Source organism: Scyliorhinus canicula, chromosome 7 (assembly GCF_902713615.1).
Source record: "Scyliorhinus canicula chromosome 7, sScyCan1.1, whole genome shotgun sequence".
NCBI lineage: Eukaryota > Metazoa > Chordata > Chondrichthyes > Carcharhiniformes > Scyliorhinidae > Scyliorhinus > Scyliorhinus canicula.
This window is the reverse complement of record NC_052152.1, coordinates 158692968-158710489: the sequence shown is the minus strand read 5'-3', so window position 1 is coordinate 158710489 and position 17522 is coordinate 158692968. Positions and strand designations below refer to the sequence as shown.

General features: G+C 43.4%; 1 protein-coding gene across 11 annotated transcripts in view; it reads right to left on the bottom strand.

The window, feature by feature from the left end:
* ripor3 (RIPOR family member 3) overlaps positions 1–17522 on the bottom strand; it is a 318117-nt gene that overhangs the window by 124601 nt on the left and 175994 nt on the right. For 10 of the 11 annotated variants that reach the window (XR_005461375.1, XM_038803147.1, XM_038803155.1 and 7 more), the window contains 3 exons: positions 14814–14867; positions 10756–10905; positions 3018–3081 (listed from right to left, as the gene is read on the bottom strand). Coding sequence is in view for 10 of the 11 variants with exons in the window: in XM_038803147.1 (XP_038659075.1) it covers positions 3018–3081; positions 10756–10905; positions 14814–14867 (268 nt within the window). In the remaining variant the exon portion in view is untranslated. The remainder of the gene's footprint in view (positions 1–3017; positions 3082–10755; positions 10906–14813; positions 14868–17522) is intronic. The other variant, XM_038803154.1, reaches the window with a different exon arrangement.

The window sequence follows — 17522 nt, the reverse complement described above, 5'->3', positions numbered from 1 at the left end:
CAACCCCACTCAACACTAAGGGCAATTTTGGACCCTAAGGGCAATTTAACATGACCAATCCACCTAACCTGCACATCTCTGGACTGTGGGAGAAAACCGGAGCACCCGGAGGAAACCCACGCACACACGGGGAGAATGTGCAGACTCCGCACAGACAGTGACCCAAGTCGGGAATTGAATCTGGGGCCCTGGAGCTGTGAAGCAATTGTGCTAACCACTATGCTACCATGCTAAATGAGTCTAACTGCTCACTTAAATATGCAAATCAGGATCCTGGTCAGTGAGGGTGAGATCTAGATTGCAACTTCTCTCGAGATCTCGTTAGTTCTCCCGAGGCGTTGCGACCATCGCAAATCTCGCGAGAGACCTCTCGCAAGATTTAACGGCCTCATGGCTTCATCGGGTCGGGCACAATGAGGCTGTTTGATCAGGCCCCTGATATTGTGTTCTCAGAGCAAAAATTAAGTTTATATGTTTGTCAAATATGTTTGTTCAGTTATGCAGGCCATCCGAAATGAGGCGCACATTCAAGTGGCACACAAAGTCCAAACATTTGGTCAAAAGCAAAAACAAACCTTTGGAATTATTGCAGATGAAATCACACCAAAGGAAACAGAGCTGTGGGAATGAATCAGATGGAAATTCCTTCCTGATTCTGCTCAGCCAATTGTTTTTAATGTTTAGTGTGAATCAATTGCAGCCACGAATAGAAATATACGGACCTGGATCCACCTCCAATCCCATTATGGATGAAGGTGATGCCATGGTGGTTTAAAATATCCAGGACATTGGTTATTTATAATAAATAAGGACTGCAGCTGAGAGGGATGTGCAGGTACAATGTTGAGAAATAGTGAGACAATATTAGTCAAATAGTATAGTGATCCAGTCAATGTGCATGCCATGATTCCAGTGCTTAGATCAGATTCACGCATGTCTGTGCCCACCGACACTGGCCTTGTCAGAGTTTGATAGATCATGAGGGCACAAACCAGGAGTACCAAATTACACTATCTGTGTCTGATTGCTTCATGAAGCTCGGCCACTTTAGATAATAGTGCTGAGCTTCCCCAGACCCTCAGGAGTATCAGCCCCCCTTCACCTTAATGCACAAAGGTTTATCCCTGGCCTGGACCATCCTTCCACCAGTAACACCCACATTCACCTATCTGGAAGCCTATGTACCTCATCATAATCAGTTTGGCAGCATTTAGACCTCTTCGGAGATCTTCCCCAGTTTTGTACTAGCTGGGGATTCATAGTTTTCAATCTGCTGTGTATATTCTCATTATTTCCAATTTCTGACAATAGAAATGTAGCTAAAGATTAATGAAGATATCAGTCAATCAATAAATAGACAAGTCGATGGTTCAATGTTTTCCCTGTTCTTTTGTTCAAGATTACTGCTGCCATAGAAAATGTTCTTCTTCCAAAAAATAATCTAACAAAAATGTGTTATGAACCTGTTAGCCACCGATAATATTTAAAGAAGAAATCTGAACATCCAGCGATTAACCGACAGTACTACCCCGATGATTTCACGGTTTACAACAAAACCTACGACTCCTACAAAGCCACTTAAAACATCAGAAAACACTCTCGGTCCCAGCCCCGGATCATTGTCCGTGTGGAGTTTGCACATTCCCCCCGTGTCTGCGAGCGTCTCACCGTCACAACCCAAAAAGATGTGTAGGGCAGGTGAATTGGCCATGCTAAATTGCTCCTTAATTTGGAAAAAAGGATTGGGTACTCATAATTTATAAAAACTTTAAAAAAAATACCTTTGGTTTCCAATAGCCGATAGCTATGGTTTTAAACCACAATCAAGCTGATTACTTCCAGAACTACCACTGCCTTTTATTGAGAGGATTACTATAAATTTCTCCCTTTAGTTTTCAGCTAAACAAATCTTTCAGTTGTTTCTCCCCTTCCCAACTGTGTCTTCTATTGAATATCAGCTCCCAATCACAGGCTGCATCATAATAATAATAATCTTTATTGTCACAAGTAGGCATACATTGCAATGAAGTTACTGTGAAAAGCCCCTAGTCGCCACATTCCGGCGCTTGTTCGGATACACAGAGGGAGAATTCAGAATGTCCAAATTACCTAACAGCATGTCTTTTAGGACTGTGGGAGGAAACCGGAGTACCCGGAGGAAACCCACGCAGACGTAAGAAGAACGTGCAGACTCCACACAGACAGTGACCCAAGTGGAAACTGAACAATAGATCTAGTGTTCACTCAACTTCAGTTATAAGTCTGGCATTATCTCTTATGTGCCTGGCAGCTCCTTGGAAGTTAAGACCCAAACCTGACAAGGTCTCTTAGCTGCTTTTCAGAAATAAATCAAGCAGTCTTGCCTGCTAGCTATGCCCTAATTTAATTTGCAGAGAAAAACTCAAAAGCAAATCTCATTAAGCTCCACCCATCTCCATGGCAATGTGGCACCTATGGCCTGTACCCAGATAGAGATATAAATTAACTATTTTTTAATTTCAAAGCTTTCCTTAATTCTTGGAAACCACATGAATACTGGAAAATCTCTAAAAGTTGTGTCCAGTTCTTTAGCTAAGTAAGCCCAACTGCTGTTTATGATCATACCTTTAAAGCTATTAACCTCTAAAGTCAACATAGTCCAACCGTTTAAGTTTAATAAACTCCCAAGTTTATTTGAATTGCATTTATTTCAGGGTTACTTTTATGTTTCTCACCCAGATACTCCCATTTTCTACAGTTAAACCTTAATTCCTAAAACAAAGTTATATTCTAAAACATTTCAATCACATATATATGACAAAAGAGAGATTTTTCAACTGCCTTTCTCCATTTTCTTGTAACATACAAAAATGACCAACACAATACTTACAGCTCCCCCCCCCCCCACCCCCGCCGCAACTTGCCATAAAAATTATATTTATAAATTGGTTCATGGTTCATATTCTATTATGCTTTCTTAAAAAAGTCCGATTTCATTATTATTCAACATTATTTTGTTTGAGTCAAATTAAAGTTACCTTTCATTCTGATGTAAAACTCCCCAAGGAGAATTTCTAATGTTCTCTCAATCACACACATATCCTGCAGGAAGAAAAACAATGGAATTATTTGCTGATATTGATGCAAGTATCGTTCTTAGCATTTTGCTGTTAAAATCTTTCAGTTCTGCATTTGCAACATCAAATTTTACAACAAAGTAAGAATGAATAAGAATTTTTGTAGATCAGCCGGTGACTTTCCACAAGTTTTCTGTGATTCACAGACGGAGCTCTGAAATGAGAAATGTTCAAACAATATTTTTTAAATCCATTCAGTGTTGTGCTCTCTGAGAATAATACTTCAGTAGCAAGATCATTTATGAAGTCTATACTTTTTTAGTTAATACATTAATTTTACCTATTAAAGTATAGAATTTCTCAACAAAACATGTTTAATTATGTTTCACCAAAATAATTGCTATTGGTTATGCAGAAATGCATACTTAACCTAGGTGCCCACATTGACTTAAAAAAATAGTCTCTATTAGTGATTAGTTAAAAGATAGTGGACTATTGTGTTTTTAAATAAAGGTCTCCTGGTCACGTGAGTTACTGTACAGCAGATTTGGAGCGGCACAATGGCATAGTGGTTAGCACTATAGCCTCACAGCGCCAGGGGCCTGGGTTCAATTCCAGCCTTAGGTGTCTGTGTGGGGTTTACAAATTCTCCCTGTGACTGCGTGGGTTTACTCCAGGTGCTCCAGTTTCCTCCCACAGTCCAAAGGTATGCAGGTTAGGTGGATTGGCCAATCAGATTTCACCTTAAGTATTCAAAAGATGGGTAGGCTAGGTTAAGGGGTTGGTGGGATTGGGCGGGGGAGTGGGCTTGGGTGGAATGCTCTTTCAGAGGGTCGGTGCAGACTTGATGGGCTGAATGGCCCATCAAAATAGAAAATATTGATAGGAAAAAGTTATGATATTTTATCATGAATGTATGCACTTACAACAGCAATGCCCACCTCTGCTGTTGTAGATGGAATACCTGTGTGCGGCCCCAAGTCTCATGGGCAGTGATTGATGATCTGTTAGTAAAGTAAATTTCCTTCCATATAGGTATTTATAATAACGTTTGAAAATTATGCCTAGAGCTTCCTTCTCTATCTGTGCACAGTTCATTTCTGCCTTGTTCAAGGATCTTGATGCTAATGATTCTCTTCAACATTGGGCATTATGTGAGAAACCACTGCTCCCACTGGAGAAGGTGATTCGTCGCAAACCATTTGCAGGGGTAACTTCAGATCAAAGTGTGTCAGGACCTCTGATTTTCGTAATGCATCTTCAGTTTATACAAAGGCCTTCTCACACTTATCCACCCATTTCCATTTCCTGTTTTGAAACAATAAATTGTATAAAGGCTTGAGAATAGTTTCTAGATCAGGGGTGGGCAAACTACGGCCCACGGGCCGCATGCGGCCCGCCAAAGGTCTTTATGCGGCCCACCAAGTAATTTTTAAAAAAAATTTTAAAAATTTTTTAAAAGTTTTTTTTTTTAAATTTTTAATTACTTTTTTAAGGTTAATGGGGGGGGGGGGCTGTTGGGTTACTTACTGGTATAGGGTGGATACGTTGACTTGAGTAGGGTGATCATTGCTCGGCACAACGTCGAGGGCCGAAGGGCCTGTTCTGTGCTGTACTGTTCTATGTTCTATATGAGGCGCCCAGAATCATAACCGGGTGAAGTAATTATTTTACTTAATATATTACGCGGCCCTTTGAAATTATGAATTTCTGAATGTGGCCCTTGCACGGAAAAGTTTGCCCACCCCTGTTCTAGATGATGTACGAATTCTACACAACAGTATAATAAGCCCAAAATTGATTGAAGTTGATTTACGTTTTAAGCTGCAGGTGCCTCGGTTATGGCTTTTACCTATGTAGACAATTGTGCAATCTCTTTGCATATATGGCGTGCCTCAGGCATTCAATAGAAGATTTGAAGAATTCACATTTATCCTTCCATACTCATAGTCCATAATCTTCTAGTCTCTGAAGTGATTTGAAGATGCTGTTCTTCATTCTTTCAGTAAATAAAATGATCTAAGTAGCGCTGGACTCCTAGTCTGCTTAGAATTTGATCCATGGCACACTGGAACAATGCAGGTGTGGAAGTGATGCCAAATGGAAGTTTTTATTCCTTATTGGCCCTCTATGTTTCACGATTGTCAAAAGTTGTTGAGAATTTGGATCCACATTGATCTGGAGATAAGCTTGACTAAGATCAACTTTACTGAAATGCTGGTCTCTGGCTAACCCAGCAAATAAATCATCAATTAAAGGCAGAGGATACTGCTCTGCACACAGTACCGGGTTGATAGTGGCTTTAAAATCATAGATGCGTACCCAACCACCTTCCTTGTTCCCGGATACTATCGGCATGGCCCAATCACATACATTAACGGGTTCAAGGACCCCTCTTGACCAGCCTCTCTAATTCTGCCTCACCCTAGCCTTTAAGCTTTCTGCCTTAATCTTTAGCTTGACTGAGATCTGTTTCATGCTTCACAGCTCTCCATTAAAGACAATGATGTGTTTCTTTAAAATCTTCAGAAGACCTGCTTTGGACTCTGACATGAGATTGACCTGGGCCCAGTTTAGAATCATAGAATCCATACAGTGCAGAAGGAGGCTATTTGGTCCATCAAGTCTGCACTGACCCTCCAAAAGAGCCATTTACCTAGGCCCACGCCGCTGCCCTATCCCTGTAACCCCATCTAACCTTTTTGGACAATTTATCATGGCCAATCCAGCTAACCTGCACATCTTTAGACTGTGGGAGGAAACCCACACAGAGGATGTGCAAACTCCACACAGTCACCCGAGGTCGGAGGTGAACCCAGATCCCTGGCACTGTGAGGCAACAGTGCTAACCACTGTGCCACGTTGCTGTCCGAATTAGCTGGATTCTCTCCAGCCAGGTTCTCCCCATGAGGGGTAGATAGTCACCTTTAATGACGAGCAGCGACAAATCTGTGGTCCGTCCGTTTAGCTGCACATTTACATCAGTACAATCCCTCAATGGAACCACTTCCCCAGTATAGGTTTTTAGTATTATCTTTGAGGGTTTAAAGGGGATATGTCATAGTTTCTCTTGGTAAATAGTTTCTGGTACCAATGAGACTACTACTCCAGTGTCCACCTCCATTTTCACCGGTTTTCCATCCAGTAACGGTTTGTTACACCCAATGGCCAGTATGTTCAACGACAGTTCGTCACCTGACTGTGACTCTGGTCCATTTTCATGGCCATTTTACATCACATGGATCCTTTTCCCTTGATTTGGTTTTCTATGTGATACACTTGGATCTTTCTTTTTATAGTTCTTGTTCAGAACTTGTTGTTCCTTTCCCCAACACCCATGTTCGATGTGCCCCTTTTTACTAAAATTCCTGCATTTTGTATCTTTGCACCAACTGTATGCTTCTGTGTGCCCAGTTTTTGCAGATCGGTGACAATTTTGAACCTCTGTTTGTGTTTGGGTCTCAGCGATATTTTATGGATTTTGGTGCTCGTACCCAATTGTTCTTCAGCTGCTAATTGCATAGAGCTTGTGATGTCTAAAGCCTTCTTTAGGATTACGTTGTTTTCTGTGACAGCCTTTATTGGATGGCTTTGCTTTTGAACCAACATACTAGTCTGTCTCTAATGGTGTCATTCAAGACATCGCCAAGTTCACAGTATTCAGCTAATTCCTTCAAAGTAGCTATGAGCTGTGTGATTGATTCACTTTCTTGTTGGTTATGTTTAAGGAACCTGAACATCTCGACAATGACCAAAGGTTTCGTTGAGGTGTGGTCCTGCAATATCTCCACAATCATGGGTTTCTGAACTTGTTTTTTCTGGCTGTACCAGACTTCACAGGCGGTTGAATGATCCATCCCCCCACCCCCCATTGTACTCAAGAATGTTGGGACTACAATATCTGCCACAATCTTATTCATTTGGACAGAATTGATTTTTTTCAGTGTATGACCTCCACCACTCGGTGTTTTAATCCTATGGCCCCCACGGCATCAAATATTCCTGCAATGTTTACGATGGACAGGGCTTGCATAAGCACGATATGCCACAATTGTTTTTGCACTGTCCCGCTGCATTTGAAACAAATTCCCCCTGAGGTCAGCCTGTTTCCTTCCGAGTTTTGGAACACCCCCAGCTCTAAACTATTGCTGCACAGGCACTTGCTACTCACAGTGCTCAGAAACGGCCCTAGGGTTGCTGGCGCCCTGGGCAAGCTGAACTTCGGCGCCCTTATACATACTCTAAAATTCTTCGTATTTTGTAATCATTACATTTGACAATCATTTCACTAGAGTTCCGGTAAGTTTGATGGTCATTAATCATTATCATAAGCATGAACAAAGTTAGCATTATTTGTGTTGCAGTTAGGCATGTCACGTTTATGTTCTTTTAATCTAATAACTAAATATTCCCAATATCGTCTATATTACACGGTTTACACCAGTATTTGGTTTTTCTGAAATATTATTTCTTACTAACATCGACTTAATGGTAGAAGTGTACCTAATAGCTATATTCACATCGAGATCACATCTGTTTGTAAAATCGTCTGAGGTAAGTAAAAAATAGCTTCCTAGCCCAGGGCTGTATTTATACATGGGTCCCGCACTTGACTTGACCGGAATTCAAGTAAAAATAGCCAACAGAAAATGATTTACGGTCACGTAAAAATAGACACTGCGTTGTAAAATTAATTAAAAACAGTCAGATAAATACTTCATAAAAATTATGAAATAATTTGTCACACACTCCTTGATGGTGCCCCCTAGCACATGGCGCCCTGGGCGACTGCCCGAGTTGCCGGCACCTTGAGCCGGCCCTGACAGTGCTCCCTGTAGTGTTCCAGCTCTTTCCGGGCAGAGCACATGACAAGCTTCTTTTTGATGTTGTTTCCTCTGAAATCTACATTTAAATTTTGGTTCCTTCAATGGCTGCTATCGATATTTGGCACCCCTTAGTCGCCAACTTTGGTGCAGCAAAGCTTTTAGCTTTTTAATCCTTTTTGGATGTATGTATAATGATCGGTGATGTTTCTATATTTTTTTACTTCTCCAGAAGTCTGGTATTTTTAAAAGATAGGCTTTCAGACCACAAAGGTACAAAGAAACAGAGCTTTATTAGAAAGCTATTTACTCTCCAAGTTGTTAAGATAGACTGCCCGCACAAACAGCCAATGATCAGTACATCATGTAATCGGACTCTTAAAGTGACCTTCTTCCAACGTGGAATAAACATGGTTACACAACAAAACTGAAGGTAGTGTTGCTAAATTTGCTGATGACACAAAGATAGGTAGGATAGTAAGATGTGGGGCGGGATTCTCCGAACCCCACCCCCCCCCAGTCGGAGAATCCCCCGGGGCCGGCGTCAATCCCGCCCCCGACGTGTCCCGAATTCTCCGCCACACCGGCTAGGGGAGAATCCCGCCCGTGAAGGGGACATAAGGAGGCTACAAAGAACTATAGATAGGTTAAGTGAATGGGCAAAGATCTGACAAATGGGGTATAAAGTGGGAAAATGTGAAATTGTCGATTTTGGCAGGAAGAATAAAAAAGGAAGCATATTATCTAAAGGGAGAGAGATTGTGGAGTTCTGAGTTGCAGAGAGATCTAGATGTCTTCATGCATGAATCACAAAAGGCTTGGATGCGCATACAACAAGTAATTAGGAAAGCTACTGCAATGCTATCATTCATTGTGAGGGGAGTTCCATACAAAAGTAGGACGGTTATATTTCAGTTACACAGACTATTGGTGAGACCACATCTGGACTACAGTACTGGTCTCCATATTTAAGAAATGTAACTGCATTGGAAGTCAGTTCAGAGTAGGTTTACCAAACTAATACCTGGATTCAGTGGGTTGTCTTATGAGGAACGGTTCGATAGGCTAGGCTATCCAAGAGTAAGAGGCAAGTTGATTGAAACATTTTTTTCAATTTAGAGTACCCAATTATTTTTTTTTCCAATTAAGGGGCAATTTAGCGTGGCCAATCCACCTAACCAGCACATCTTTGGGTTGTGGGGGTGAAACCCACACAGATACGGGAGAATGTGCAAACTCCACACAGACAGTGACCAAAAGCCGGGATTCGAACCTGGGTCCTCATCGCCGTAGTCCCAGTGCTAACCACTGCATCACAGGCCGTCCTCGACTTAATTCAAACATATAAAATCCTGTGGGGTGTTGGCAGGATGGCTGTGGAGAGGATGTTTCCTCTTGTGGGAGAATCTAATGTTTTGAGCCACTGTTTAAAAATAAGCGGCTGCCCATTTAGGATAGAGATGAGGAGAACATTTTTCTCTCAGAGAGTTGAGAGTCTTTGGAACTCTCTTCCTCAACAGGCGGTGGAAGCAGAGTCTTTGAATATTTTTCAGGCTGAGGTAGACAGTTTTTTAATAAAAGAAAATTACTGCAGGTGCTGGAATCTAAAATGAAAGAGAAAATGCTGGAAAATCTCAGCAGGTCTGGCAGCATGTGTAGGGAGAGAAAAGAGCTAACGTTTCAAGTTCGATGACTGTTTGTCAAAGCTAACAGACAGAGAAAGTGGGAAATATTTATACTGTGGAATGTGAATGAAAGATGAGTCATAGCCACAGAAACCCAGGGAAACCGGCTGCTAATGGCCACAGAAACCAGGGGGAAAGAGTGCTAATGGCAGTCCCCAGAGAGAACAAAAGATGTGAAAGGCCAAACAGCAGGGAAACTAACATCAGAGGATGAACTGTAGATGTGGGGGGAGGGGAAGGGGAGCAAAAAGGAGAAAAGGTGAAGGAAAGGTGGATAAGATGGGGGGGGGGGGAATTAAATATATATTAAGAAAGAAATAAATGGTAAAAGACAGTTAAAATGAAATAGGATGAAAACAAATGGGTCAAGGTGGGGTAGAGCTGATCATCTGAAGTTGTTGAATTCGATGTTCAGGCTGGAAGGCTGTAGCGTGCCTAACGGGAAGATGAGATGTTGTTCCTCCAGTTTGCATTGAGCTTCACTGGAACATTGTAGCAGGCCAAGGAGAGACATGTTGGCATGGGAGCAGGGTCTTTTGTTAAAATGGCAAGCAACAGGAAGGTCAGGGTCCTGAATGCGCACAGTCCGACGATGCTCAGCAAAGCAATCACCCACTCTCCGATATAGAGGAGACCACATTGGGAGCAGCGAATGCAGTAGACCAAATTGGAAGAGATGCAAGTGAAACGCTGTGTTAACAAGAAACGGGGTTTCTTGTTAAGAAAGGAGGTGAAAGGTTATTGGGGGTAGGCAGGAATGCGGCAGTGAAGTTACAATCAGGTCAGCCATGATCCTATTGAATGACGGAGCAGGTTCAAGGGCCTACTCCTGCTCCTTTTTTAAAATTAAAAATGCCCAATTCTTTTTTTCCCAATTAAGGGGCAAATTAGCTTGGTCAATCCACCTACCCTACACATCTTTGGGCTGTGGGGGTGAGACCCATGCAGACATGGGGAGAATGTGCAAACTCCACATGGACAGTGACCTGGGGCTGGTACTTCTCCTAATTTGTATGTTTTTTGAATAACAAAATATATTAAGTTGAAAAAAAAAATTGATTAATTTATATGCCCAAGATTTAACCTTGTTATAACCTCCAAAATAAATAGATAAATTAGTGTCTATTTTACCACGTTCAGATCTGTCAAATAAAGTCCAAAGTAATTGTATAAAGTACAAAGATGGAATACCTCTGTACATTCCCTGTAGTTTCTGTTAATCTCTGTCAGTGTTTCCCGTGATCCTTTGGTGGAAGGAGACACGGAGTAAGCTTGCCTCATGTTGTTTGCACCATTGCGTAGCCGCCATTGGATGAAGTAGGACTCATATAATTCTTCTATCTGGATGATAATTGATTACAACAATTAGATTGAAGGATTCAAATACCAATTGTGTTAGTGAAACTCTGTAAAGACTTATTTCCAAAGCAATTGATGTTTTTACAAATCATTACAAATCATTTCTCCATTTACAAAATGTAAAGCATAAAATGATAGAATCATACAGCGTGGAAGCAGGCCATTCAGCCCATCAATTTATTTATTCACAGGATGTGTGTATCACTGTAAATGCTTCCTTTACAAGTATATATCTAATGCTCTTTTGAAAGTTACTACTGATTCTGCTTTCACCATCCTTACGACAGTGTGGGCGGGATTCTCTAATCCTACGGCAGTGTCCATGTCGTCGTAAACGCCGTCGCGTTTTACGACGTCGTGAACGGGCCAACCCGACGACTAATTCTGGCCCCTACAGGGGTCAGCACGGCACTGGCGCGGTTCACACTGCTCCAGCTGCTGATCCCAGCGTGAATTGGGCACCGCGGGATCCGCGCATGCGCAGTGGCGCTGGCGCCACCGCTCGCATGCGCAGTGGCTTCCTTCAATACGCCAGTCCCAACGCAACATGGCGCAGGTCTACAGGGGCCGGCGCATAGGAAAGGAGGCCCCAAGCCAGAGAGGCCAGCCCGCCAATCAGTGGGCCACGATCGCTGACCAGGCCACATCAGAGGCCCCCCTCCCCTCCCCCGGGTTGGACCCCCCTCCCCCACAATCCGCCCCCCCGACTCTTCCACGCCGAGATCCCGCCGGCTGAGAGCAGGTGTGGACGGTGCCGGCGGGACTCGGCGTTTTCACGACGTCCGCTCGGCCCATCCCGGGCCAAGAATTGGCTGGGAAGCCCATAGAGCGGCCCCGGACCAGCGCTGCACCAACCACACTGGCGCCAGTGGTGCCGATTCTCCGCTCTGCGGAAATCGCGTGCTGGTGTCAGGGTGGCGTTGTGCGATTCGTGCCGGTCATGGGTATTGTCCGGCCCGGCGCCGGGCTGATAGAATCCCACCCTGTGTTCCAGATCAATGAGAAAAATCACTGTATAAAAATATTAACATTGTGCTCTCTCTAGTAGAGGAACTAAAGAAGCTGGGATTGTTTTTTGTGCAGCAGAGAAGGTTAAATGGATTTAATAGGTGTGCTCAAAATTGAGTGTTTTTTTAGAGGAAGTAAGAAGGACCTGTTTTCATTTATGGCAGAAGGATCGGTAACCAGTGGACACAGATTTAAGACAATTGGCAGAAGAACCAGTGGGTAGTTGAGGAGAATTTTTCTACACAATGAGTTGTTATGATCTGGAATAGACTGAAAGTGTGGTGGAAGCAAATTTCACAATAACCTTCAGAAGTTATTTAGATTTTGGGGAAAAAAGCTTTGCACGGCTGTGGTGAAAGTGTGAAGGAGCACGGCTAATTGGATTGATCTTTCAAAGAAATGATACAGGAATAATGGGTCAAATAGCCTCCTTCTGCGCAATAAGATTTTGAATCAATGATCTAACGATCCCCATAATATTCCTGTGGAATATTTGTAAAGCAGAGCACGTAATTCACACTGCACATCGAGACAGGAAACTTCCAAGACTTATCTTTCCACTTTCTGCAACTGCCTAACCATTCTAGCTCTCAAATTGGAAGGTATATTTAGCCTTTCTATGATCCCTCATCTCCTGTATATATTGAACATCTTCCAACATTGCATTCAACATTGCACCTCTCTTTTACCATCCATTCAGTGAAGTAGAAATAATCTGAACCTACAACTAGTAACTATTCAACCGTGATGTATAATCTCAATGTATATCTCACTCTATCAGTTCTTCGATTGAGGTTATCAAAGAGTAATGTTTTTCTAACGTACAATAACGTGTGTTTTCTTTGTTCTAATGAATAAGACTTTATTTAGGAAGAGCAGTGGATAAAGACAGAAAAAATATTTAGGCAGCAGCAGAATACAGAAATCATATTATACCCACAGGTAACCATTTAGCCAATAAGTATTTGCAAGTATCATAAGAACAGAAGGAAAAAGAGCAAGGGCTGGTTTAGCTCACTAGGCTAAATCGCTGGCTTTTAAAACAGACCAAGCAGGCCAGCAGCACGGTTCAATTCCTGTACCAGCATCCCCGGACAGGCGCCGGAATGTGGCGACTAGGGGCTTTTCACAGTAACTTCGTTGAAGCCTACTCGTGACAATAAAGCGATTTGCATTTAGGGGCTGGTTTAGCTCACTCGGCTAAATTGCTGGCTTTTAAAGCAGACCAAGTAGGCCAGCAGCACGGTTTGAATCCCGTACCGGCCTCCCCGGACAGGCGCCGGAATGTGGCGACTAGGGGCTTTTCACAGTAACTTCATTGAAGCCTACTCGTGACAATAAGCAATTTTCATTTTTCAAGTATATACTTTTAACAAAAGCATTAAAATAGTGTTTTATACATATTGCTATACATATTGCATTGGAGGAAGTACACAAGGGTTCACTACATTGGTCCCTGAGTTAAGAGGATGGTCCTACGATGAGAGGCTAAGAAAATTGGGTTTATATTCTCTGGAGTTTAGAATGATAAGAAGTGATCTCATTGAAATATTCAAGACTATGAAGGGGGTCAACAGGGTAGATGCTCAGATGTTGATTTTCCTTCCTGGGCAATCTACCAACAAAGAGAGGACAGTTTCAGGATAGAGGGTTGATCATTTAGGAGAGAGAAGAGGTGTGATACTTCTTCACTCAAAGGGTTGTGATTCATTGGTATTCTCTACCCCACAGGGTTGTGGATGTGGCATTATTGAATGTAGTTAAGGCTGAGATCGACAAGCATTTGATCTCAGGGGATCAAGGGATCTGAAGAGTGGGTGGGACGTGGACTTGAAGCCCGAGATCAACAATGAATGACAGACCAATCTTGACTGGCTGTATCATCTTGCTCTTTTTCCTTCTGTTCTTATGTAATTGTTCCTGGAAATCTCTATCCATTGAAAACTGCTAAAAGTAATTATTTGTTGACATATTAAATAGCTTTTTTTAGTTGCACTCTGAACATGGGTGATGCTGGATTTATTGGCCATCTCGGGTTCCCTCGAGAAGATCGTTTTTCACCCCCTTGTAATGATTAGTTTTACACCAGATGGTTTGCAAGGCCACTTCAGAAGGGAGTCATGCTATAGTTGTAAAAGGAGTATCTTTACCTTGTGGGAAAGGTTTCTGCACAAGCTAAGTACTATGAACAGCCTAGTCAGAAAGTTCTGTTCTGAAATGATCATATAAACCTCTGAAAAAAGTTAGGACTGAAGTAGCGACTCGACCTCCAGAGGCAAAAGTCAATAATGTAGAACTTAGCCTTTAAACCATGGTATGTTTAACTTTAATAATATGTAAACTTCATTGGAAAGGTCATGCTATAACATGCTGCCATGGTTTCCATGGTAATTGTATGACAGAACAGGCTGTTCCTGGATATTACGGAATATCAGCCCAGCAAAACATTTCAATGTGTCACAGTGCAATGTTTTTAAACAGGGTAGTAAAAAAGTCACAGATTTTAGATTTATTATGTGGCCAATAGGACAAAGGTTTCATGGTTTGATGTAAAAAAAATGCATATTGTACTTAACAACTGCAGTTTGTGACTGCTTTCCAAGTGCTTGTAGAACAAAAGTTTCATTCCTTTCCCACATTTCAAAAATCTGCACTTAATTCAATGAACTCGAGTGACTTTATAATTTATGAAGTTAAACCTTTTGCCCTCAATACATTATATTTCACTGAAAAACTCATGTGAAGCAGCAGTTAGGAGAATGCCAGATGGGTTATCCAAGACAACTGCTTTTATTATCCATCTGAAGCCACTTGAATTGCACCCTTTTAATTAGAAAAAAAACAAACAATGATTTTTATTTTATGTGACTGCAAATTCTTACCCTGCTGATGTGAAACTCCAGTTTCCTGATGTATCTCTCAGTGGTCCTAATTTGCTGGAAAAAGGATCATATTGATGAGTGACCAAAACAAGCAATTAATGCTGATTCTATATCTATACAAATAGTCTCCTAATTTTGTTACAATGCTGCCCTCAGAAAACAGTGCTGTCCTCAACAATCACAACTGAGTATTTAAACTGCTTGCCAGCTGCTTCCCGCCTTTTTCTGTCCGTTATTTGCTATGTGTTTGTGGTAGCGTGGCCCCTTTAAGGGGCGCTCCTTTGCAGGTCAAGGGACCTGCCCGGAGCCTATGGGGATGGAGAGCGCCAACAACAGCTTTTTGGGTGTCTAGGCAAGGACCTGGCTGTTGGGGTATCGTCAGAATAAGCTTGGGAATCAAGGGAAATAGGCTAGTGTTGGAGTTGTACTGTTCTGCATATGAAGTTCTTCTATGTTAATAAATCACCGCTGTGATTTAACCGTACCTCTTTTGCTTCGCCTTGCACTACAACATTGACGATGGGGATAAATCAATCCAGTTGAAGTAAAGTCATCAAAAATTTGAAGGTGGGGAAGAGTGGCCTCTCAAGAGTCCTAAAAAGGGAAAAGATCGGCAGCAGTTGAATACCTGTGCCACTATTCAGGAAAATTGATCCGTTTGATCCAGAGATTGAAAGTTGGGGCCAATATGTCGAAAGGTTTTGATGCCAATGAAATAACGGCAGAAGATAATGTTACGACACTCTGGGCTAGGGCGCGGTCAATTCCAGCCCCGTTGACCTGGAGTCGCAACGCAATTGAATTAACCAATAATTCTTTGAAAAATGCCTGAAGTCTTTAGCCCTTGGCTACCCAATTATTACAGTCACTCGGTTTGTAAGTTTAAACACAGTTACTTTTTAGTTTTAACAAGAACTATAATGAAATGTGCAGCAAATAGAACTGGTTAACTATCAACTAATTCCTATCTAGCGGTTCGGGCTTGGAACAGGGTTCACCGCTTGGGTAAAGCTCCTGTACAACGCTCCCATGGCGAGTGTACAGACCAACAATACCAACTCCCAATACTTCCAGCTGCACAGGGGCACCAGACAAGGATGCCCACTGTCCCCGCTGCTGTTCGCACTAGCAATTGAACCGCTAGCAATCGCGCTCAGGGCAGCAAAAAATTGGAGGGGGATCCGAAGGGGAGGTAGAGAGCACAGAGTCTCACTCTATGCGGATGATCTGCTCCTCTATATCTCGGACCCACAAAGCAGCATGGACGGAATCATCGCGCTCCTGAAAGAGTTTGGAGCCTTCTCGGGCTACAAACTCAACATGAGCAAAAGTGAGATCTTCCCAGTACACCCGCAAGGGGGGGGGGGGGGGGGGGCAGCACTAAAGGGGCTGCCGTTCAATCAAGCCCGACATAAATTCCGCTACCTGGGGATCCAAATAGCCCATGACTGGAAAGGGATCCACAAATGGAACCTCACCAGCCTGACGGAGGAAGTTAAAAAGGACCTGCAAAGATGGAACACACTCCCGCTCTCCCTCGCGGGGAGAGTTCAGACGATCAAAATGAACGTACTGCCCAGGTTCCTCTTCCTGTTTAGATCCATTCCGATCTACATCCCCAAGGCCTTTTTCAAAGCGCTGGACAAACTCATCATGGCGTTCGTATGGGGGGGTAAAAATGCTAGGATCCCAAAGAAGGTCTTACAAAAAACAAAAACCAGGGGAGGGCTAGCCCTCCCGAATCTACAATTCTACCACTGGGCAGCAACAGCCGAGCGAGTAAGGGGATGGATCCAGGAGCCAGAGGCTGAGTGGGTGCGTGCGGAGGAGGCCTCCTGCATGGGAACCTCCCTCCGGGCCCTCGCCACGGCAGCACTCCCATCCCCACCCAAAAAACACTCCAGCAGCCCAGTGGTGACAGCCACCCTCCAATCCTGGAACCAACTGCGGCAGCAACTTGGCCTGACCAAAATGTCGAACAGGGCTCCCATCTGCAACAACCATAGGTTCACACCAGCACTGACTGACGCCACCTTCAAAAGGTGGAGGCAGGACGGGGGGACACTGACAGTCAGGGACCTATACACGGACGACAGGATCGCAACACTGGACGAACTGACAGAGAAGTTTCAGCTAGCTGGGGGGAACGAGCTACGGTACCTGCAGCTCAAAAACTTCCTACGAAAGGAGACAAGGACGTACCCACAACCGCCACGACAGACACTACTGGAAGACCTACTGGACGCAAGTATCCTAGAGAAAGGGAACTGTAGTGACATGTATGACCGACTGGTAGATAGGGACGACACCGTACTGGACGCAACAAGAAGGAAATGGGAGGACGACCTGGGGATGGAGATAGGGTGGGGACTCTGGAGCGAAGCACTGCATAGGGTCAACTCCACCTCCACGTGCGCAAGGCTCAGCCTGACGCAACTAAAAGTGGTACATAGAGCCCACTTAACAAGAACCCGTATGAGTAGGTTCTTCCCGGAGGTGGAAGACAGATGTGAACGGTGCCAAAGAGGCCCGGCCAACCACGCCCACATGTTCTGGTCTTGCCCCAGACTCGTGGAGTACTGGACAGCCTTCTTCGAGGTTATGTCCAAAGTGGTGGGAGTGAGGGTGGAGCCATGCCCGATAGTGGCGGTCTTCGGGGTTTCAGAACAGCCAGATCTATTCCTGGGGAGGAGGGCGGACGCCCTTGCC